Here is a 25,168-nt window from a genome sequence, read left to right on the forward strand (position 1 = left end):
ATCGGTTGCCAGGCAACCGGGCATACTTCAGGGTCAGCGGTCGCGTGTTCCGTTGGAACGCTTTCCAGTAACTCCGGCCGTGGTGTTTAGCGTCACCACCGCCAATGATTGGACTACAGCTGTATAAAAGCCTCACTCTGGCACATGGAGAGTGCCAGAGTATTAGGTCTCATCCTAGCTCCAGCGTTCCTGTGTACCGTTTCCAGCGCTTCCTGTGTATTACCCGGCTTGTTACTTACTACTCCTGTTCTGTGCTCCCTGTGAACTTGACTTCGGCTTGATATTTGATTCTTCCTCCTGTGCATCTGACCTCGACCCGGCTACCCTGACTACGGCTTTGAACTTTCCCTTGGACATCTCCTGAATTTACGGTTTGGAACCGGCCTGTACGACACCGCTTTCATCTACTGCTTCACTGATTACTCCCTCGGAGGACCGCGACCTGCGTGTTCCCGCAGCCAAGACCACACTTCCTTGCGGGGGTCCCTGGTGAAGACCAGGAACACGTTAGACTCCACGCCTCTTTGGTGAGTATTGCAAAATCCAGTAAGCAAATACCCTAATCTGTGACAGGGAGGTAAATTTAAAATGTGGGGATAGATTTATAGTTGGTATTGGACATGTCCTAGATCAACTTTAAAATTCAGTAAAAATAAAGCTATCAAGTATTTGTGTGCTACATGAAAGAACAGCCAATTTTTTTCCTTATGTGCAAAATAATAAACTAATTTGCACCCCTTGCATTGTTATATGCATTGTAATATGGATTGTCCAGGAGCAAACTTAAACTTTTTTTTTTGCTTTGCTCTCCTTAATGATTCAGGCCCTACATTTGGAAAGTGTTTTATATCTTCAACTATATAAATGAATGATGATGATAATCTTCAACTATGGATGACATAGCATAACGTGCCTGTTATTGTTATTAGTAAAATATTTTTTTTAGGAATGAGTGTACCTTTGAACAGCTTATTTTGCCCTTATTACAGTTTCTAATAGGGTTGAGGTTGTTTGCTGTGGATTTATGCCTTGGAGCTTCACATAATAAACTCAACACACATCATTTAATTCGTCCTTGCTGTCCACGCTTATAGACATTCATTGGACATAATATAATTCCTTTCCTAAAAGGCCTAAATTATTAATAAGGTATCATTTACATGATAGGTAAAGCAACATCTCCTTTCCGCAACCTTTCCTCTTAGCAGAAATCATATCATTTAATGGGAATTCTGTGTCACCTGAATTATTGATGTGTTATATAGTCTACAGTGTTCAGAAATGTAGAAATACTTCCAAATAGATTATCTTTACTCTGCTAAGCTCTGTTCTGCCTTTATAAATCTTGCATAATGCACAGTGGACAGATAAACAGTGTATAATGTGGCATGTGCTATGCTAAATGACAGCTCCGTTGAAGAGGACCTGATTTTATGTAAATACATTCATATATTTATGCCTTTTGAGAAAGTAAACATTTCTCTTTGAGTGATTTTCACTTCATAAGACAGATGTGTGCACTGAAGAAAGTGTATATCTAACCTCCTTACTAACAGTATTACTCTGCATGTTATTAAGTCGATATACCTGTTGTACCATCGCTTTGCATGTTATTATATTATTCCTAGTGTTTTATTGTTCCCCTTTTACTGAATATAACAGGTACTGAGAATTACTTACATTTAAAAAAAAACAAAAAACATTTTCTAGTATAACCCTTCTTTCCAGTTAATGCAGTGATTCCCAAACTTTTGCAGTTCGCGGCACCCTTAGAGTCTCCAAAAATTTTTCAAGGCACCCCTCCAAAATAATCACCGAGCAGTCCCGTTTTATAAGTAGTCAAAAAGACGTAATAAATATTTAGGTCAGAACAGAAATACTTATTTAGTTGTATACAAAAATAATACACATAAATCCAAGGGAAAATAATTTATTTATGTATATTTTTTTCAATTATATTTCTGTCAAAGAATAATTTACAGCTAACACACTCTGTGCCCCCTGCATCCACACACACTGTGCCCCCTGCATCCACACACACCGTGCCCCCCTGCATCCACACACACCGTGCCCCCCTGCATCCACACATTTCGTGCCCCGCTGCATCCACACACACCGTGCCCCCCTGCATCCACACACACCGTGCTCCCCTGCATCCACACACACCATGCCCCCCTGCATCCACACACTGTGTCCCCTGCATCCACACACTGTGTCCCCTGCATCCACACACTCAGTGCCCCCTACATCCACACACACACTGTGCCCCCACTCTGCCCCATCAGCCTCTGCCCGCTCTGTCCCCTCAGCCTCTGCCCGCTCTGTCCCCTCAGCCTCTGCCCGCTCCGTCCCCTCAGCCTCTGCACCCTCAGCCCCTGCCCCCTCCGTCCCCTCAGCCTCTGCCCCCTCAGCCTCTGCCCTCTCTGCCCCCTCAGCCTCTGCCAGCTCTGCCCACTCTGTGCCCTCAGCCTCTGCCCGCTCTGCCTCTGCCCGCTCTGTCCCCTCAGCATCTGCCCTTCGCTGTGCCCCCGCCGTGGACAGGAAGAGAAAAACAACTACTTACCAATCCGGCGGCGCCCTGGACCCAGCATCCTCCTCCTTCCTCGTTTCTCACTGAATGCCGGACGTCACGCCCGGCATTCAGTGAGAAACGAGGAAGGAGGAGGATGCTGGGTCCCGGGCGCCGCCAGATTGGTAAGTAGTTGTTTTTCTTTTTCCTTCCTCATCTTTCTGTCCACGGCACCCCTGTGAATAGCGCCGCGGCACCCCTGGAAGCCGCGGCGCACAGTTTGGGAACCTAGGAGTTAATGTAATCATTTTAATATGGACAATAATTTTATGTTTTGTATTTCAAATTTGTCATGGGGAACATTTTTTATGTACATACATTTCTAAAGAAGTGTAAATGCTGACATAGGCCAATTGTTTGCACTTTACTAAATAGAGCATATGAGAGCTTATATATATATTTGTCATTTTGCAAACAATGCAAGATGTATCGGTTCAATATATACTAGCCGGTTAACATTCATTGATTGATTGATCACAAGGCAGAAATAGAACATTTTTACCTCAACATTTACAGATGTTATTTTGTAACCAGTTTATGACCAAGGAAATAATATATTTGTGATGGGTAAACTTTATTTGGAATAACTTTTTTTTTTTTTTTTTTTACTAAAGCAGGGCTAGATGGCAATTTTTTTCTTCTGTATTGGGGAAAATACTTTCAGTGCATTTTATAGGGAACATATGCTCAGTTGGGAAAAATGCATTTGTTAGGATTCTATTCATTGTAAATTTACACAGTTAGGTTAACCGTTAACCCATTAATACATCAAAAATGTAAGCAGCTTGCTCTCCTGAGTATAAAAATTCAAAATATTTAAATCATTAGGAATTTTAACCCTGTGTACTGTCATATTTCTGTAAATATCATTCCCACATTCCAAATCCACTGAGCAAAAAATTTATTTTCCATACTTGCCAACAGTTAATTTTTGATGTTCTGTAGACCCCAGAGTGTGGGTTTTACTTACAGTAGAGCAGGACATTTAAGTATTCCCAAATTATCATTAATGCTCTGCTTAAGAACTCGGGACTCTCTGTTAAACAAAGCCCTGATGTGCATGGCATATTATTTTTTAGAATGACAAAGGTTAGAAGCCTGAAAAACACTTCAATGCTCAAAATAATGGGATGTAGTTGTATCTGTTCTGTGCTGAATGTGTTTATTTTTAAACTTCACGATTTCTTTCTATGATTTATAGCAAACTCTGGAGTCGAATCTCACCAGCTTGGTCAAGCACAGCACTGAACTTGAAACACAAATGGCAAAACTCATTCAGATATGCCAGCAGGTTGAGGTAAGGATCCCTCTTAATCGTATTCTTGTTCAGAGAATAATCTAAAGGCAAATGCTACATTTTTGCAAAGAGAAACTGTTGGGGCTTGTTATCTGCATAGATTTGTGTTATCAGTGACAAAACAACTTCAGATTCAGGAGTGGCAAGTATCAAGTAGGGAGTACAACAACTTTTATTTTTACAAATATTATTATTTTACTTATAGACTTATTGCTTTCGGACACCCTCTCCCCTTAAGGATTTATTTTCATTATAGAATTACCTATTCAGTGATTGCTCATTAGACTGTATTGGAAAGGCTGGATGCCCAAAGACAGGCAGAGAACTAAATGCAAAATGTATAACCATTGTAGTAGACTTATAAATATGAATTTGATTGGATTAATTTAAATGGAGATTTTATCTTCATTACATACACACAATTTTATATATGTTCATGAATTGTGAGTGCAAGGATGATACAACATTCGTGGAACTAGTTTATTTTAAAAACCTATAACATTTAGACAAAGTTTCTCACCTTGACTTTACTATGGCACACCGCTATAAGATTTTGCTTAGCCACCTTTTAAGCTAGTATGCTGTCTGAAAATGAGATGAAAGGAGTTGAAGTCCTAGAGTAACACAAGGTTTTACAGGTACACTGATATCACAAAACACTGTTGACCATGTTTATCAATATGTCCCTGATCCAGGCGATAAGAAGGATTTTTTTTATTGCCGTTTATCACAATGGTAAAAATCTTATCTACGATGTTTATAAAAAAAATTCACAAGGCAACTGAGCTCAGCTGCCTCGGCGACATTGTGGCATGCACAGTGGAACTGAAAGCCCAGATTTGTATTTCAGTTCCACTAATTGAAATAAAAAATAAAAGAATAAAATGACATTTAAAATAGATACAATTTATTTTCAAGCATAAATAAATCCTTTTAAACAGCTTTGGATTAAAAATGGTTTTATTCTAGCAATAAAGCATCTTTTACTGCTTTTGGTCTCTTATTTTATTACTGAGACACTTGGTAAATAGGCTTGCCCATCCCCTTTCTTGTATTGGGTGAAGTGATAACAAGCCCTATCAGTTTTTTCATTGGCAATAGCTTTTTCGCCCTATGATAAATATGCACCGTATGTGATTTTGTTTTTCCTTTTTATTGTTCGCAATTGAGCAACTGGAAGCAACAGCTCCTTTTCCCTTCTCCAAGACTTATACAGCCACTGCAACCTCTGACACCACCTCTCACATGGGCGTTTAAACCATGAAGTAGTGACAAGAAAAGAAAAAATGAATATGTATAAAAATAGAAAACAATTAAGGAAAACATTGAATTATGTAGTGGCAAAGCAGGTAGTACTCATGTAATAGCAGGAGCATTGTGATGTCTGGGGGATATACAAAGTTATCAAAGACAGAAAAGAGCAAGAACTGGATCTAGAAAAGGTGCACTATGTAGTCATCATCTGTTGCTAAAAACGCGTGTACCAATTGATAAAAAAATATAAAACATAACTTTTATTAATCAAAATAAAATAAAAATGTTATATAAAAAACAGCGAAATGTGAAAATGTGATTTAAAACTTGCCATGCATGACTCTTATTCTATACTTGTATGAAATTAATAAAACACCTTATCATGGATTGTCAGGTAAAAGAAATTTCAAGCCCCTAATAAGCGTTTATTTTCATTAATTCATCAATACCGCTGTCTGATATCAGTTGTAACCTGGAATAGAAGATATTATATTCTATATCTAATCTAATCCTTTCCGATGTTAACTTTATAACCTGTGTATAACTCTTATTATGATTAAATTAGAGATGCTCAGGCTCGGTTTCCAGAGAACCGAACATACCCAAATTTAGCAGATCCGAGTACCGAGCCCAGTCAGCTCAGTACTTTCGCGCTTTTTCGTAATTGAAAACGAAGCAAAACGACATCGTCTGATCTCGGATCTCGCGGGTTTTGTATTCTATAAGTACCGCCCTCCACTACGATCTAGCGCCATTTCACAAAGGGACAAAGAAGGGGTGGTACAGTCTATAGAGTAGTTGGGCAGCAACATAGGTAGAATAGAAAGAGGAGGGGGTAGCAGTGTTCTTCAAAGTCTACAGTGACATTCAGGAGAGCTCCATTGCTTCTAAATTTCCAGTCCCATAATGTACAGAGTTATATAGGTAACGCACAAAGAGGAGAGCTCCATTGCTCCATTGCTAATTGTCATTGCTGAAATACAAATACTAGGGCTGGCAGGCTTGGTGTAAATCTGCAGTCAAATTGTATGTTGTTATATACTTTACAAACAAAGAGGAGAGCTCCATTGCTAATTGTCATTGCTGAAATACAAATACTAGGGCTGGCAGGCTTGGTCCTCTGAATTTACAGTCAAATTGTACGGTGTTATCAAAATGGATTCACAGCAGTACACAGAAGAGCAGGAGCACCAAGCAGCTTCTGGCAAGAGCCATGATGATAGTAAACTCTCTACGTCATCTGGTAAAGCCTATGTTAAAGTGCATAGTTTTTGTAAGTCAGGGAAACCAAAATGTAAAAAAAATCCCCTTTCACCTTAGTCAAGCAAAAAAGACCTGTAATCCAGGCAACGTTTTCTGAAGACCAAAAAAAAATTGCCAACATGCCAATCTACACACGCAGTGACAAGGAAAGAATGAGGCCTACGCCTTTCTCTATGAGTGCTAGTTCTGCAACTGTCACTGAGGCATCTCGTAAGGTCAGACATGACCAAGCAAGACCTTGTAATTCGGACTTTAAAAGTGGTGTCCAAATACTTTTACATGCAAAAGCCGAGCTGGAAGAAAACAGTAAGGCATTAGAGGAAAATGTATGTTCAGGTTCAGAAATTACACAAATCCCTGAGGAGAGTCTATCCACGAGTGCTATGTGTAATCCTGACCAATTTGATAGTGTACCCATAAAGAAGGCCCCTTTCAGCATTTCTGCAGATGTGTGCCTGAACAGCCCAAGTGTAGCCAGTGATACACAAATTGAGGATGTCACTTTGGAATTGCAACAGGGTGAGGGGGATATTTGTGTAGCCGACGAGGGCACTAATGAGGATGTTGATGAGGATGATGTTGTTTCTGTAAGTCCTGCATCGGGGGAAGCAGTTCTTGCACGTGATCAGAAGAAGGCCATTGTCATGCCTGGACATAAGACCAAAAAATCCACCTCTTATGTGTGGAATTATTTTTACCCAAATCCTGACAACTGTTGTCTAGCCATTTGTTGCGTTTGTAAAGCCACAGTCAGTAGCGGTAGGGACCTTAACCTTCTAGGAACCTCATCAATGTTACGCCATTTGAAGCGAGTTCATGACAAGCTGTTGGGAAAATCAGAAACTTATGCTAAAAAAATAACAACAAGCAGTCCATCATCAGCTAGGTCCCTTCTTTCACCTACATCCCGACGCCTGCAATCTACCCCCACAACACCGTCCTCATCAATTTCCCCAGTAGCGATTGGAGTTAGTCCTCAATCCAATTTGGTAAGGCTAGATGACTCCTCCATTATCCTGGATTCTTCAGAAGAATTCTTGAGCGTTAGTCCTGCTGCTGATGCTGCTGGGGGTGAATCTTCATTCCAGAAGCAGACCAAGAAAAAGACTACTAGTAGTTTACAACAATTGACTGTTAAACAATCCTTTGCATGAGGAAGCAAGTATGAAAGCTGTCACCCAGTTGAAAACCGGATCACAGACGTCATGGCAACTATGCTAGTATTAGATCTGCGTCCAATATCCACTATTAAGGCAGCTGGTTTTAGACAGTTACTTGAGGTCATGTGTTCCTGTTACCAAATTCCATCACAACACCATTTACCTAGAAAAGCTATTCCTCACCTCTACCAGAAGGTTCATAAAAATGTAATTATTGGGCTACAAAATGCCATTCTACCCACTGTACCCATAACCACAGATATGTGGACAAGTGGAAATGTGCAAACTAAAGATTTTATGACTGTGACAGCCCACTGGGTTGGTGATTCGCCTTCACCAGCAGGAACAGCAGCAGCATGTATCCAAGTACATCACATTTGTCAGAGGCAGGCTACTCTGTGTATCACAGGCTTCACTAAGAGGCATACAGTTGACAATCTGTTACAAAAGCTAAGGGATGTCATTGCAACATGGCTTATACCGCTTGGACTCTCTTCAGGATATGTCATTTCTGAAAAAATTTGTGAGAGCATTACAGCTGGGTAAATTCCATCATATTCCCTGTTTTACTCACACAATAAACTTGGTGGTGCAGAGCTTTTTAAAAATGACAAGGATGTGCAGGAGATACTGTCTGTGGCCTGTAAAATATGTGGACATTTCTGACATTCGGCAACAGCGTGTAGGAGATTGCAGCAACTACAAGAGCAATTTAATTTGCCCTGCCACCAACTGAAGCAAGAGGTGGTGACAAGGTGGAATTTCACCCTGTATATGCTTCTGCGGATGGAGGAACAGCGAAAAGCCATCCACGCTTACTCCACAAGCCATGACATTGGGAAAGGAGAAAGGATGTATTTTAGTCAAGTGCAGTGGAGAATAGTTTCCATGTTGTGGAAGGTGCTGAAACCATTTGAAGTAGTCATCTGTGAAGTGAGTTCAGACACTGCTAGCTTGAGTCAAGTGAATCTCTTAATTAGACTTTTGGAAAAGCAGCTTGAGAAACTGAAGGAGGAAATGAAACAAAGCAATTACGCTAAGTATGTCAGACTTGTAGATCAAGTACTTTATTCGCTTCACCAGGATCCAAGAGTTATCAAAATCTTGAAATCGGATCGCTATATTTTGGTGACTGTGCTTGATCCTCGGTTTAAGAGCTATGTCTTCTCTTTGTTTCCAACTGACCCAGATCTGAAAAGATGCAAGGAGATCCTGGTGAGCAAGATGACAGCTCAAGTGTTACGTGATAGGACGGCGTCTCCTTCAGTTTCTCACTCAACTGCTGCAGGAAAAAACTTAGCTTTCCCCAGAGACCCATGAATGATGCAGATGACGCAGCACAAATTTTTCTGGTCTGGTCTAAAAGAATTGACCAAAAAACGTGATATCTCTGCCGTAACTCCACCTGATCCTACTATCAACATCCAAAGGATGGTGGAGGATTTTTTTCATGACAGCATAGAAATACACATCAGACAGTCCCTTTACATACTTGGAGGAAAAAGGGAATTTGGAGACCCATGTACCAACTCGCTTAGCACTGCCTAAGCTGCCCACCCTCCAGTGTGTACTCGGAAACAGTTTTCAGTACAGCCGGGAACCTTGTCAGCAATCGAAATTCGAGGCTACTTCCTCAAAATGTGGAAAAGATGATGTTCATAAAAGTGAACTTCAAGTTCCACGAGGACGGCTTTTCCTGCCAATTAGATCAGAATACTGAGACTTCTGAAATGGGGGGATTCCAGCGGTGATGAATTAATAATGTGTGAGGATGATGTACAGACTAAAGAGGCTGAGGATGAGGCTGTGGATGATGACAATAACATCTTGCCACAGTAGAGTTCATTAACAGCACTGTTACCTTAATTGCCTTAAGCCCATTGTTATCTTGTTTTGTTGGGGCCCAAAGAACCTAGCACTTCAGCCACAAGGAGTGGCACTTTTGTGGCTGAGGGGCTTGGGTTGTTAAAGTGTGTATGTCCTTTTTAAGATCCAACATAAGTGTGGGTGAGAGGGCCCAAGACAATTCCATCTTGAACCACTTTAAAATTTCAGCTACCGCTGTGTGCCAATGTTGCCTATATGTGCCATATACTGTTGTTGTGTGCTTAGCAAAGATCTTAGACACCCATTGATGATGCAGATGACTTGGCAGAACATTTGACATCTGGTCTTGTCTATTGTAAAAGAATTGACCAGAATTAGTGACACCTCTGATGTAAACTCCACCTGATCCTACTAAAGAATGGTGGATGATTATTTTTATTTTTTTTGAACGGCATAAAGACAACAGTTTTATTAACAAAGAACAACGTTGCTTGCAGAAGTAATGTAAGCATGGATGTCTAAATAGACCTGTATATGTATTACCTTCCACTTTGCTGCTGTTTCATCACATGTTTGTATCTGCACTCTACATCAAAGGTACCTAACTATATTATAATTTTGTGGGAATTGGGGCTGATTCGAAGCTCAGTGATGAACTAGCTCTTTGCTGGTGAATTATAATGGCTCTTATTAGTGCATTGTCTGGCAGCCTAGATTGGTGTGGATCTGATAAAAGCATGCATCCCGGGGGGTCGTCGCTCGTTGGCCATGCATTAGCTGTAGAATTACCTCAGTTATCCAAGAAATGGGTGGAGCGATCAAATGAACCATAACTGGTTTCATGATCCAAGGACAATTCCATCTTGCACCACTTTTCTATTCTACCACTGCTGTGTGCCAGTTTTTCCTAGATGTTCTAGGAACTGCCGTGTGTTTGAGTCATTGCTCTGTCGCTTTGCATCCAGCCAGGTCGCTGCAGTATTTATCCTAAAGTGTATGAAAATAATATTTTGACCTTTGAGGTGGTCAAAATTGACTGCAAATTACTTGAAATTAGTGTTATTGAGGTTAATAATAATGTAGGAACAAAAAAAGCAAAATGATGTGATTTAGCTTATTTTAGCACTTTTTCTAAAAAATCCAGATCCAAAACCAAAACCAATACACACGAGGGCGGTTTTTCCAAAACCAAAACACGAAGTTAATCCAGATCCAAAACCCGAACAGGGTCAGGGAACATCTCTAGATTAAATGGTACTTCAATTATTAATTTTGACCGTCTGCCTTTAGATACAACCAATAGAGCAGATCGATACTCATGCATTCAAAGTTGTAATTATAAGAGAGGTCTGCTTAGCCGATCAGATTTGGTAAGTATCACTGATGGGATATAGAGTGAATATAGCAGGTAAAGTAAGCTGCTGTTATTTCATCATTCTTGATCACAGGTTAACAGGATATACAAAGTTAACTTGACAGAGCATTATTTGTATGTAAAGTTTAAAAAATTATTTAATTAGATAATCAAGAAATTTTGCAAGTGTAAATTAAATTATACCTTTAACTCAGCTGTCAGTGTGTTTAAAATGACAATATCACACTCTAGGTTTTTTTGTAAAGAAGATCAAAACATGTTATACTCTGTATTGACTGAATGTTAATGACTTTGGAAGAATGATTGCAGAGTCTAGTATGCCTAGGGGAGCTGAATACCTGTGAGTGCTGAGGATTATTTTACAAGATGTTTTTAATGCCTGGGGAAGACACATTAAAAAATTTTGACTAACACACGCACACACACACACTTATTATTATTATTATTATTATTATTATTCATACTGCTCAAAACTCAGTACACACACAATGTTGTTACCCACACTCACCTGTACTATACCTTAAGGAGAGCGGCATTCCCCTAAAAGAGCTCAATATGCCCAGGGGTATGTGCATGTCTTCAGAGTATTTTCCTGGAGCTCCGCGATGTCATTTTAGCTTTGTGTGGATATTCACTCCATTATTAACTGACAAGACTTGTGCAAATGAAACTAACAATAAAGAGGTTATGTAGTTAAAAATATTTATTGCTAATCCATCATCAACTATTTATTACCCCCATTATGGTATTTGCATTTTTATTTATTTCTACCCGACCCACAATCCAGCACTGATCTAGAATAAACAATTCGCACCATTAATCTGTCTGTGGCTAGACCTAATTTTTAATGCAGCTCCCTCTTGCTCTCAGAGATGACGTGGATACTAAACTGAAAAGCAGCATCTTCTTTAGTTTGAATATTTTCTAATCTCTTTTTGGTTATCTTCAGGTATCTCTCATGGTTATATGTGAATCAGGATTAGGGACTTTGGTGCTCGGACTATCTAAGACTACCTAAGACGTAGACATATATTATTGCTTGAAAACATAAAACAAAATAGCTTTTTGATCTGCAGTCAGATCCAGTATGTGGCATCATGTTGTTAAGGTCAGTCTGTATTGTAGGGTTTGTTGCCCTTGTCAAGTAAAATGTAAAATAAAAAGTAGTAAACTGTCCCGATTATCCTGTAGAGAATAGTAGAGGAACAAAGTGGTGATGAAGACAATGACATGGATTACCCCATGGGGGACCTGGTTTAGGAAATGTTGAAATGAGGCTCTGGATTGCTGGTAATTCCAAAATTATTTCAATATCTATTTTCTGTTCAGATGGCTTTGGTAGTTAACTCATACATCTAAAGTCTGCAATGTAAGTTATGCCATTAAATGAAGACCCAGGGATTGACTGTGTTAAAATAAACATGTTTAATATAATTAATAAATCAATCAAAATTAAGACCAATATTAGTTGCTTAAAAGTGTTATGAAGAATAGCCATCCTTCCCTTAGGAGTAGTATTTCATTTACAGCCTCTGAGAAAGTGTGAAAATACCCCAGAGAATGTTGAACAATCAATATTGTTTTATTCTTTAATCATAGTAAAATTTTATTGGTTTAGTTAAAGTCCTATTTTAGTAATCATGTAATTTTGAATAGTAAATTTGACAGCAATTTTACACTTTAATCTTAAGGATTAGCTCCACTCCACTCCCCTCCCGATGGAGCACCCAGCTAGATTATTTTCCTGAGATCATGTCCAATGTTTTATCATGAGGATAATGTCTCAATGAAATACTACTGCTGATTTTATGGAAAACATAAATGTATTTTACATGCATTTTATTGTGACCTGCAATAAATTTTATTAGTATTTATAATCCATACAAATAAGAGTTATGTTACAAGAAAGTTTTGCAAATTACTATTTTCCTCATACTAATTTACCTCTAGTATCCAGATCTGATTTTGTAATCATCCCACGATTCTTAGACAGACAATATGCTTTAGTAAATCAAACCTATGTCACCTCTGCAAAGCACTGTATGAACACAGATGATCACAAAACACATCTTAATTTGTACTATGATGAATGATAAAAATAAATGGAAGGAAGCAAAGCAGCTCACAGCTCACACAGCCTTAGGGTGGTTACCCAATTGCATTTAAACACTGCACCTGCAAACACATGTAAAAATAAAACCAGAGAAAAAAATAAGCCCGCGCTCGGTATATCCCACATTATATATGGTACCAGCTGCTTGGCAATAAGCCCACGCTCGGTATATCCCATATTGTATGTGGTACCAGCTGCGTGGCAATATAAATGCCCATATATATATACAAAACAAAAATACATTTGTCAGCGCTTATCCTTTAAACTGCATATCTGTGTGTGTCTAGCAAAATGAAAACATGAGGTATTAGTTCATATTTTGATCAAAAGACTTACGCCTGCATCTCAACGTCAAGGGTACCTCATTATATGCAGGTCCTACACTGACCTATATGCTTTAAACACTATTAAAATGCAGTTAAAATCAGATGCACTCAACTCCCAGGTATAGGGGTTTACATCTAGCAAAGGCTGGCTTGTGAGCCACACCCAAATGTGTCTTAAATAGGCTTGATGGACAGCTGCTATGACAAAAAGGCAATATTTTGAAACAAAACCGGAGAAAAATAAGCCCGCGCTCAGTATATCCCATATTGTATGTGGTACCAGTTGTGTGGCAATATAAATGCCCATATATGTATACAAAACAAAAATAAATTTGTCTGCGCTTATCCTTTAAACTGCATTTTAATTAGAGATGGGCGGGCTCGGTTCCCCAAGAACCGAATCCTACCAAATTTAGGGTACCCGAGTACTGAGGCCGAACGTCATTGTGACGTCGTCGAATCTCGGGGCTTGGTTCTCGCGATACTTGAAGATTATAAATACACGCCTCCACAGCAATCCATCGCCATTTGACAGAGGGAGAGAGCAGGGTGTAGTCACAGGCTGATTAGAGCAGGGACAGAGAATACAATATTTTGATTCCAATTGTGCTAACAAAAATCGCTAGAGAAGGGAGGAGGATAGAGGAGTTTGTTTGTTTTTTTTCAATATTTGGCACTCCCCAGTGCTTTTGGGGTGTCCCCCATAATTGTGCATAAATATTTCTGGCTGTCAAAATTACTATCTGTCAGCGGTATCTATCAAATATTTTTTAGCACTCCTCAGTGCTTTTGGGGTGTCCCCCATAATTGTGCATAAATATTTCTGGCTGTCAAAATTACTATCTGTCAGCAGTATCTACCAAATATTTTTTAGCACTCCCCAGTGCTTTTGGGGTGTCCCCCCATAATTGTGCATAAATATTTCTGGCTGTCAAAATTACTATCTGTCAGCAGTATCTACCAAAAAAATTTTAGCACTCCCCAGTGCTTTTGGGGTGTCCCCCATAATTGTGCATAAATATTTCTGGCTGTCAAAATTACTATCTGTCAGCAGTATCTTACCAAATAATTTTTAGCACTACAAGTGCTTTGGGCTCAGAATATGCAGTCCACATATGATCAGAATGAGCAACCAGGTTCTGTCACCAGTCCTGATGTTAGTGTTCCCAGTACGTCATCTGGGCAAGGCAATGTCAAACTACACAGTGTTTCGAAATCAGTCCAAAAAACAAAAACAATTTTTTTTTTTACTGTGTTGAAGTGAAAAAGAAGTGTTACTGAGCAAAAGTTAAGTGCCGATAAAAAATAAATTGCCAACATGCCATTCTACACATGCAGTGGCAAAGAGAGAATGAGGCCTTCACCTTTGGCTATTAGTGGCAGATCCCAAAAAGTTACTGAGCCTACAATTGGTGCACAACTACTGTTACGCGTCAAAGCCGAGCTGCAAGATAACAGTAAGGCATTAGAGGATAATGTTTGCTCTGATTCACAAATGACACCAATCCCTGTGGAGAGTCCATCCAACAGTGGGATGTCTAATCGCGAGCATTCTGCTGATGTGTGCCTTAATAGCCCGAGTGTAGCCGGTGATACACAAATTGAGGATGCTACTTTGGAATTAGAAGAGGATGAAGGGGAGATTTGTGTAGGCGACGAGGGCGCTAATGAGGATGTTGATTAGGATAAGGTTGTTTATGCAAGTCCTGCACCAGTGGCAGCAGTTCTGACACGTGACAAGAAAAAGGCCATTGTCATGCCTGGGCATAAAAAAAAAAAATCCACTTCTTATGTGTGGAATTATTTCTTCCCAAATCCAGACAACAATTGTATAGCCATTTGTAGTGTATGTCAAGCCACAGTCAGTCGAGGGAGGGACCTTAACCATCTTGGAACCTTGTCTATGTTACGCCATTTAACGAGAGTTCATGGCAAAGTGTTGGGAAAAGCTGAAAGTTCTTCCAATAAAAATTACAATCACTCCATCATCAGCTAAGACCCTCCGGTCACCGACATCCCGACGGCTACAAAATACACCCACCACACCATCCTCATCAATATCCTCAGTAGCGCTCGGAGTTTGGCCGGCATCCCACTTATTAAGGCTGGATGACTCCTGCACTATTATTGATTCCTCTGAAGAAAGCGTTCGTCCCACTGCTGCTGCTGCTGTTGCTGCTGCTGGGGGTAAATCGTCAGCCCAGAGGCAGGTCAAGAAAATGTGCAGTCCTACATTTCAGCAATTAACTGTGCAACAATGATTTGCTAGGGGAAGCAAATATGACAGCAGTCGCCAAGCGAATCACAGACGCCATGCTATGTTAGTGTTAGTAAGCATAGACAAAGAACAAGTATGTGTTTAAGGGGCACTCAAAGGATAATGAGGATATTATAAAATTTAAATTTTATTGGATATACATTAAAATAATCTTGAGATTATTTTAATGTATATCCAATAAAATTTAAATTTTATAATATCCTCATTATCCTTTGAGTGCCCCTTAAACACATACTTGTTCTTTGTCTATGCTTACATTCAGTTATATGTGTGGGTGCACCTTTTCCAGGGAGATGGACATGTTATTAAAAGTTTATTATTAAGTCCACCTCCTGGATAATATAGGATTGTCCTAGTGCGATATAAATGTTCTGATACTAAATGTTAGTGTTAGATCTGCGTCCAATCTCCACAATAAACGCAGCTGGTTTTTCACAGTTAATTGACGTTTTGTGTCCGCGTTACAGAATTCTATCGCGACACCATTTCTCTCGTAAAGCAATTCCACAACTATACCAAAAAGTGTGTAAAAATGTAGAGATTACGCTGAAAAATGTCATTCTGCCCACTGTCCACTTAACCACAGATATGTGGAAAAGTGGAAGTGGCCAAACCAAAGACTATATGACTGTGACAGCCCACTAGGTTGGTCATTCACCTTCACCAGCAGGAACAGCATCAGCATTTACACCACTACGTAACATTTGTCACAGGCAGGCCACTCTTTGTATCACCGGCTTCACTAACAGGCATACAGCTGACAATTTGTTACGCAAACTAAGAGATGTGATTCATACATGTCTTTTACCACTTGGACTCTCCCCAGGATATGTCATTTCTGATAACGCCAACAATATAGTGCGAGCATTACAGTGATTTCCAACATATTCCCTGTTTTGCTCACACCATCAACTTGGTGGTGCAGAGCTTCCTACGAAATAACCGTGAGGTGCAGGAGATGCTTTCGGTGGCACGTAAAATTTCACGCCATTTCAGGCATTCAGCCACAGCATGTAGGAGATTACAGCAGCTCCAAGAGCAGTTTAACTTGCCCTGCCACCAACTTAAGCAAGAGGTGGTAACTAGGTGGAATTCCACGATGGACATGCTTTAGAGGATGGAGGAACAGCGCAAAGCCATCCAAGCATATTGCACAAGCCATGACATTGGGAAAGGAGGGGGGGATGTATTTCACTCTTGCATAGTGGGGAATCCTTTCAGTCCTGTGCAAGGTGCTGAAACAATTTGAAGTTGTAACGTGTGAGGTGAGTGCAGACTCTGCTAGTTTGAGCCAAGTCATTCCTTTATTTAGACTATTGGAAAAGCAGCTTGAGAAACTGAAGCAGGAGCTGAAAGCAAGTAATTCAGAAAAGTATGTTGGCCTTGTCGATCAAGTACTTCATTCGCTTCACAATGATCTTCGAGTTATTAAGATCTTGAACTCGGATCAGTACGTTTTGGCCACTGTGCTTGATCCAAGGTTTAAAACCTACATTGAGTCTTTACTTGTAATTGAGCGAGATGTGAACTTTTGCAAGGAGCTATTGCTCAGCAAGTTGGCCGCTGAACTGGGCCTCGGCTTGACGACGTGTCCTCCTTCACTTTCTCAAGCTGCTGCGGCTTGTAAAAAATTAAATTTCCCAAAAAGAAGCAGGGAAGACTCAGGGGGCAGACCAGAACAATTTAACATCTGGGCTGGTTTGAAGGATTTTTCTAAAAAATGTGTCACCTTGCCCATAACTCCATCCAATAAGAGTATAAACATGCAAAGGATGGTGGAGGATTATTTTCAAGAGGTAATTGATATGGAAATGTCAGACAGTCCCTTTCCTTACTGGGAGGAAAAGCAGGCCATTTGGAAACCCATGTACAACTTGCTTTGCAATACCTAAGCTGCCCACCCTCCAGTGTGTACTCTGAACGAGTATTCAGTACAGCCGGGAACTTAGTCAGTGATCGCCGTCGAAGTTTACTTCCAAAAAATGTGGAGAAAATTATGTTTATAAAAATGAACTACATCTTCCACGAGGAAGGCCTTCACCATCAAAGACATCTAAGCACTGACTGTTCTCTAATGGCGGATTCAAGCGGCGATGAATTGATAGTCTGTGATGATAACGCACACACTGATGAGGGTGAGGATGAAGATCCAGATGATGACGATAACATCTTTTTAAAACTTTCTATTTAAGTCTAGGGTGCAATCGATCCCCAAAGAGGAAAGGGCTTGGGGCATTTCCATATCACATACCGTCTTGAAAGGCTGCTGTTTGGGCAATTTATCCTTAAGGGTAGGGTGTCATAGACAGAGTGACCCCAAACTGGCTTTATCCATTTCTCTTCATATTCTACAGTCTATAACGGCTGAATTTTTTTGTATTTTCGACAAGTGGAGCTGGTCCTATAGAGACAGAAACCAAACTGCCATTCTCCATTTCAATTAATATTGTACAGTCTATAATGGCTGAATTTTTTTGTATTTTCGACAAGTGGAGGGGGGCTTTTAGAGACAGAAACCAAACTGCCTTTTTCCATTTCTTTACATATTTAACTATAAGTGTAGGGTGTAATATACATCCAAAGACGATGGCTGCATTGCCAATATGCATAGATGGAGAGGAAGACAATCTGATTTGTGTGTAGAATTAATGAAGGCCTACCTAACAGGAATTAAACTGTTTATTGGATAATTTATTAGCTTTACAATTGCATTACTTATCCAAGAAACAGGTGTACCACTAAATTTGGTTATTTTAGGCCCAAAAACATTGATTTTCAAACAAGATAGCAAAACAAAACAAAAACCAAAACCAAAATACGCAATTGCGGTTTTGCAAAACCAAAACCAAAACAGGAAGGTAATCCAGATACAAAACCGAATACAAAACCAAAACACGGGGGTCAGTGACCATCTCTATTTTTAATAGTGTTTAAAGCATATAGGTCAGTGTAGGACCTGCATATAATGAGGTACCCTTGACGTTGGGATGCAGGCTTAAGTCTTTTGATCAAAATATGAACTAATACCTCATGTTATCATTTTGCTAGACACATACAGATATGCAGTTTAAAGGATAAGCGCTGACAAATTTATTTTTGTTTAGTATACATGTAAAAATAAAACCTATTTTATCCTATATGTCCAAAACCATTTGCGTTCATACTTGCATCTGCATGCAGAGCCGGATTTAGACCTCATGGTGCCCTAGGCAAGATATTGGTTTTGCCCCCCCCTCCCCCCAGTATTAATCATAATTAACCTGTCAAGAAACTGCAGTTGATGGTTAGCAAGCCCAGTAATAAAAAAACAGCAGTCTCCTATCACTACCACGTCACAGACCGTCCGCCACTACAGTTACTGACTGCAGCCCTCTACCTACAGAAACATGAATAAGTGCTGGAATGTAATAATCATGTTAATATGTCAGTCTTCTGCATGAATCCCATAGTGCAACATTTAAACAAGTCAGACCTCCTCATAAGATAGTTGGCAGACTGCCCTGCTCTCTCCTACCTGTTCTCGTCACTTTCACGTTTTGTGGCTGCTGGTGTCTTTAGATCAGCTGCTGCTTGTCTGGATCCTGGAATGTTGGAGGCCCTATTTGAAAAAAAATGGGTACACGAAATTTAGTAAACTACAACTAGCCCCAGTGTTAAATCAATATAGCACCCACATTTTATAAGTAGACCTCCCTCCAACCAAAACATTAAATTAATAGCATACACATTTAATAAATAGACCTATTTCCCTCCAACCAGCTCCAACATTAAATTAATAGTGTTACCATTTAAAAAATAAATCTATTTCCCTCCCACAAACAGCCCCTCATACACACACATAATATACATACATTGGCCCCTCACACACACATAATATACATACACTGGCCCCTCACACACACATATTATATATACACTGGCCCCTCACACGCACATATTATATTAATATAAAGGGTGTCTCTTTTCATTTTGAGGTAAGAGGTGTCAGGATTGAGGCAGCGGGTCATGTGAGGGAATAGATAATGAGCACGTATCATGGGGAATATCAAAGAAAAGATAGTGAGTGCTGTAAGGGTATTGTTGGCTGAGGAGGGGCAGTGTGGGGAACAGACTTCTAACTCACATGTCCCCCCTCTGCCCAGCACCTTCACACATGCCCCTTCTGCCCAGCACCTTTAGCCACACATGCCCTCCCTATGCCCTGCAGCTTCCCACACACACACACATGCCCCCCTGTTCCCTGCAGCTTCGCATGCACACATGCCCCCCCTGTGCCCTGCAGCTTCACACACACACACATTCCCCCCTCTCTGCCCTGCAGCGTCACACATGCCCCCCTCTCTGCCCTGCAGTGTCACACATGCCCCCTCTCTGCCCTGCAGAGTCACACATGCCCCCCTCTCTGCCCTGCAGCGTCACACATGCCCCCTCTCTGCCCTGCAGCGTCACACATGTACCCATCTCTGCCCTGCAGAGTCACACATGCCACCTCTCTGCCCTGCAGTGTCACACATGCCCCCTCTCTGCCCTGCAGAGTCACACATGCCCCCCTCTTAAACTGCAGCTTCCATCTCACACACACACACTAGCTCCCTGACACATTACCCCTCCTCTTACCTTTTTCTAGACGAGTGACTCCAGGAACAGACAGAATTTCAGCAGCTCCTGCACTGACATCCATACAGTTTTTGTTTTTTTTCCCCTCCCTTGTCCCCCCCATCTGGGCCCCCAGAGAGCCGCTAGGCCCTAGGCAGTTGCCTAGCGGTAAATCCGGCCCTGTCTGCATGCATTGCTTTGCGCATTGGTTTTTGGATGTTACTTGTACATTTTAATCTTACACACTTGTAAAAGCCAATTGATCTCAATTGAAGCTCATTTTGTACATAACCACTTGAGGTTAGCACAAGTGGTTTAACCAGCATCGTGCTGTATTTTTCTCATTCATGTTAATGGTTCATTCATTCCAGTTACCCATTCTTTTCAATAGTTGTATGTCTTAGGCCTGATTCAGAGTGAGACGCACCCCCGTTTACATGGCATATTTTTTTTCCCTGTTTTTCCACACTGAATGCTCAGATAGTGAACATATGCAACTGCATCTACTCAGACCTGTGACTTTTTGGCACTTACTAATCCTTATGCCTGAAGAAGCATGACAGGTGAGGGAAGGGGTGTTCTAAAGTAGGCAGTATACAGTAAGAGCATGTTTGACCATTTCTGTACAGATTCAGACTGGGATGTAGTCCCAAATACAACAGAAAAGGTGTTTTTATTTGGGGGTGATCACAAATTGGCAAGTCGCTTGTAATTTGCAGTTTGCAGATGATTTGCAGACGCTTATTGAGACTTTAGTAGTCACTAGACCATTGATTAGGATTTTCCAAGCGTGTTGAAGCAAATATAAAAACATGCTTTTTATATGTATGTCAGAAAGTAGTTTTTGCTGTATGCACTAGGTTATTCAAGTTTAAATGATGCTTGATAGCAATTGCATATAAAATTGCATCTGCTACTCAATCAGACTTGGACACATCTTTTATGCAACTTTTTCCAGTCGCAAGTAACGCATACGCTTGTGTTCCACTCTGAATCAGACCCTTTATATAGCAACCCCATTGAAACTGATCATTTTACTTTGGATTTAAATATATAATATTTGCCTTTGGAAGAGTTTTTCCCTTTAGATTACAAATATGGATTATATGCCTTGGGAGTACAAGAAGATCCAAATTGATTATAATAAAAAGCTTGGAATATTAATGAACGAGAGTTTAGGGAACTTTTATTTCATTAATCATTTATTTCTCAAATATATCTGTGTTTTTTTTATTATTTTTTACTATACAAAAACAGGGTCTTATGAACCTGTTACCATTATACTGGGATCCACTAGAGTGAACTGGTTATCCCCTAACTCGCCCATGAAGAGCCAATGCCGAAATTGGTGAATAACTTTGTTCCGTATTAGAAGGTTACAATCTCCATGAGAAATTGTAAAAAATATGGCTGTTGATAACCCCAAAACAGCTGAGACTTCTCTCCGAGCCTCCCCTTTAAGTATGTCAACTTAAATGTATTGTTTACTTCCTAAAATTCCTCTAAATGTATGTTTGGGTACGTGCTAATATCCAGATAATAATTTGGCATATAAAGTTACAAATGACAGGGACCCTTCTTTATATTGTATGGTGGGAATGAGATGTTTAAATGTGTGAGATTTTTTTCAGACTGAACAGCAATTTTTAGTAAAAAAAAACATTTTTTCCTTTAGTTATTTAGTTCATCTGTTGTAGTTTGCTCTTATTTCTTTTCCTTTTGAAAATAGCATGCTTTACATGTACAAATCTATACTCTTCAATTCCCTTCTGTATGCATCCAGTGGTGCTTATAAACAAAAAAATAAATAAATCACAGTGTCTTATATACTGTGAGCACTGCTGGAGGTTAAAAGGTCTTTGTGACCCTTCTTTGATTTTTGTTCCTTTTAGAATAAGTGACCATTTTATGTTTATCAAATGTTTATCAGGTCATTCTTAAGCAGCAACGAGATGATAGGTTGGTTTAAGTAAACATAGCAGTATTCACAGTCCCGGGTATTCTATTATACCTATCACCTCCATATAAAACAGGTATCAACACATTATCACATAAGGATTTGTCTGAAATATAAATTTATGTGCTAAAAACTGACTTTTATTATCCTATATTTGTCAGATTTTGTTTCTACAGTACCCTTTCCCTCCCGAATTTGTCTTTTTATCCCTCAATTGCATAGGAGACTATCTTCAAAGATGAACTTTCTGAAAAGGAAAGTGATAACCAAAACAAATAACAAATAATAAGGTAACTAAAGAAAAAAGTAAAAAATTTGAGAACAAATGATTAGCATGTACAAATAATACAATATCATATTAAAGGGTAGTTTCACCAAAACTGAAAAAAATATTATACTTATCTGTTTTCTGTCAGTCCAGCATGTCTTCCATTGTCTGCCTCTGTCTGGAGAGTCTGTCATTGCTTCTCCAGCCTGTTGTCCATCACCTGCATGAAAAAGGCTCCATTGACAAGAGTGTGAGGTGCTCCCAATATCTGCCGTGGTCCAGGGTGATCAACAGTTAATAAATTTGCAAGCACATTGCTATGCTCCGGAATCCAGAGATCCAGAATCTGAGTCTGAAGCACAATGCCCTGGCTTCTTTTTAAAACAGAAATTGTATATATTCACCTGTATATATTCCACCCTCCATTTTCCGATGCATTGATAGCTATTTGATTTCATTGGTTTGGGGAGGGGGAAGGGCTAAGGTCAAGCTCAGCTCGCTGTATAGATCCAGATCTTCTGGTGGATTTGCACTTCCTAACTTGAAATTATATTATTTTGCCTCTCAATTGGTCCACCTTAAGGCATGGGTTTCGGACCCCGATTACCATGAGCTACATTGGGTGTTGGTACACCAATTTAATTCTAATCACACTCCCTTACAGTCACTGCTGGCGGGGCGGCTTGGTATGCGGGCTCCTCCGCTCCTGATTCAGGCAGTTAAGATTTGGACAATCTGTAATAAAATAATGAAACAAACTGACATTGATCCATATACTCCTATCTGGGGGGCAAAGAAATTTGAGAAGTTGAATACAGTGAAGAGGGCCAGGGAGTGGTCTCGGTTGGGTGTGGTGTCGGTAGGTCAGCTTTATGATACAAATGTACTTAAATCCTTCGAACAGTTGGTTGGGGAATTCTCTGTACCCAGAACAATGTTTTATTCTTACCTACAGTTACGACATGCCCTAAACACACAATTTAAAGGGGAGACTTTGGTGTTTGGGATGGATCCACTGAGGAAACAATTACAGGCCTTGGGTTATAGGGGTCTGATCTCTCGAATGTATTCATGTCTTCTGTATGAATCCACTGCAGATGATTTGGATGGTTTGAGGAATCAGTGGGAAATAGATATTGGCCCTTTATCAGACAAGGAGTGGGAAATGGTTACAGACAGTACTAAAGGTTATACTTCATCATTAAAATTTCAACAAATACAGGTGTTTATCTTACACAGGGCCTACTTTACCCCTATTAGATTGGCAAAATTTCGCCCGGATGCTACCCCTAACTGTCCGAAATGCAATTCGATCAATGCTAACTTTTGGCACCTTCTATGGGAGTGTTCATGTATACAAATCTTCTGGCGAAGGATCAGGAGATGTATTCAGGTTACTGGAATTGAAGTGTCTCTTAGTTCACCGGCCACTTGTCTCTTTGGGCTCCGATTGAAGGGGAAAGTTAATAAACTGACAAAAATGTACATTTCACAGTTATTGATGTTGGCTAAGGTCTGTATAGCGAGGCTGTGGTTGGCCCCGACGAGTCCCACGGTTAAAAATTGGAAGGCACTGGTCAATACCACCATAAGGCACGAGAGATTTGTTTATACTAGCAGACAGGCTCTGAAGGAATTTGAGAATATATGGTACAGATGGTTAGAGTCTCCATTCTATCCTATGTCATCTAGTACAGATGCTCTATCTACTTAAATGTATGGCTACCGCAGTTCTTATAATAAGTATCTGAGTCCATGTAATAAACCCTGCATGTGTAACATACTTATGTATAAGCATTTACGATGTATGATCCTGAATGAATATAGCACATTTATTATTATTATGCTTTAATGTAATCTTGTAAATTCCGTCATTTAATTCCGATATGTATGCGATTGTTTTTCTTTTCTTTTTGTTGTTTAGTATGTTTATATCTTAAACAATTTCAATAAAAATACTGGATTTAAAAAAAAACCAAAACAGAAATTGTATACTGTTAAAATACTTTAAAATCACTGTTGTTTTAATAAATAAACATTCATTAATTAAAGTTTAGTACAGACTTTACATGGTGAATACGTTAAAGGAGACCGGTTATATGCACTAAAGAAAAAACCCAATAGGTGCTGAATAGACAGTATTTAATTTAAAAGGCTTCAATGTAAAAATAAGCAACCGAGCAATGAGGTGAATTTTCCCTCCAAAAGGAAAAAAAAACAGCAACAACGCTGTTTAAATAATTATTCCAATTTTTCCATTTGAAACATTTCTAAGATTTCTTTAAGAGACAACATTCTTCTATGTTATCTATATAGTGGAGTTATGGTATACATGTGATTACTGCAGAATTATGAGCACACAAACATGAGTAATGTGATCATATTTTCATGACAAAACTCCAATGAAAGCAGGTCAGTAGCACTGGAAAAGTACCTGTTCAACCGATATTGATCTGTGTGCTAGTCTTATAATTATCCTTTACCGAACTCAGATGTGACATAATGAGATAGCTGTGCATGACTGCTCGATAATGCTAACACTACCATGTTAACAGGCTGCTGTTGCTCTATAGTTTAGTGGCAGGTGACAGTTCAGTGGATTGTTTTTCCTAGTCCTCACTATATGGACTTATATGTGATTCAAGGACTTGAGGTCATAAATTCCATCCCTATGGTGTAAGAACTTGGACATTTGTGGTTTTTGAATCTTATAAGAGATTTGTCTCTTTATTATGTCTACCTGTGTTTATTGTCTTTTTATGGTGTATTACCGTTGGGATTTTTAAGTAATTTGTATGTATATAAGAAGTTTTTACAATAATATCTGTTTATTTTTAGGCATTTCTATATAGATTATGCCATTTATTCTTATTATATTTAGGCTT

General features: G+C 39.6%; 1 protein-coding gene across 3 annotated transcripts in view; it reads left to right on the forward strand.

Annotated features, from left to right (window-relative positions):
* The window catches only part of MID2 (midline 2), a 250,305-nt gene that overhangs the window by 96,677 nt on the left and 128,460 nt on the right, over positions 1–25,168 (forward strand). For all 3 annotated transcript variants that reach the window (XM_075184561.1, XM_075184562.1, XM_075184563.1), the window contains exon 3: positions 3,771–3,866. In XM_075184561.1, the coding sequence (XP_075040662.1) occupies positions 3,771–3,866 (96 nt within the window). The remainder of the gene's footprint in view (positions 1–3,770; positions 3,867–25,168) is intronic.

Source organism: Mixophyes fleayi, chromosome 9 (assembly GCF_038048845.1).
Source record: "Mixophyes fleayi isolate aMixFle1 chromosome 9, aMixFle1.hap1, whole genome shotgun sequence".
NCBI lineage: Eukaryota > Metazoa > Chordata > Amphibia > Anura > Limnodynastidae > Mixophyes > Mixophyes fleayi.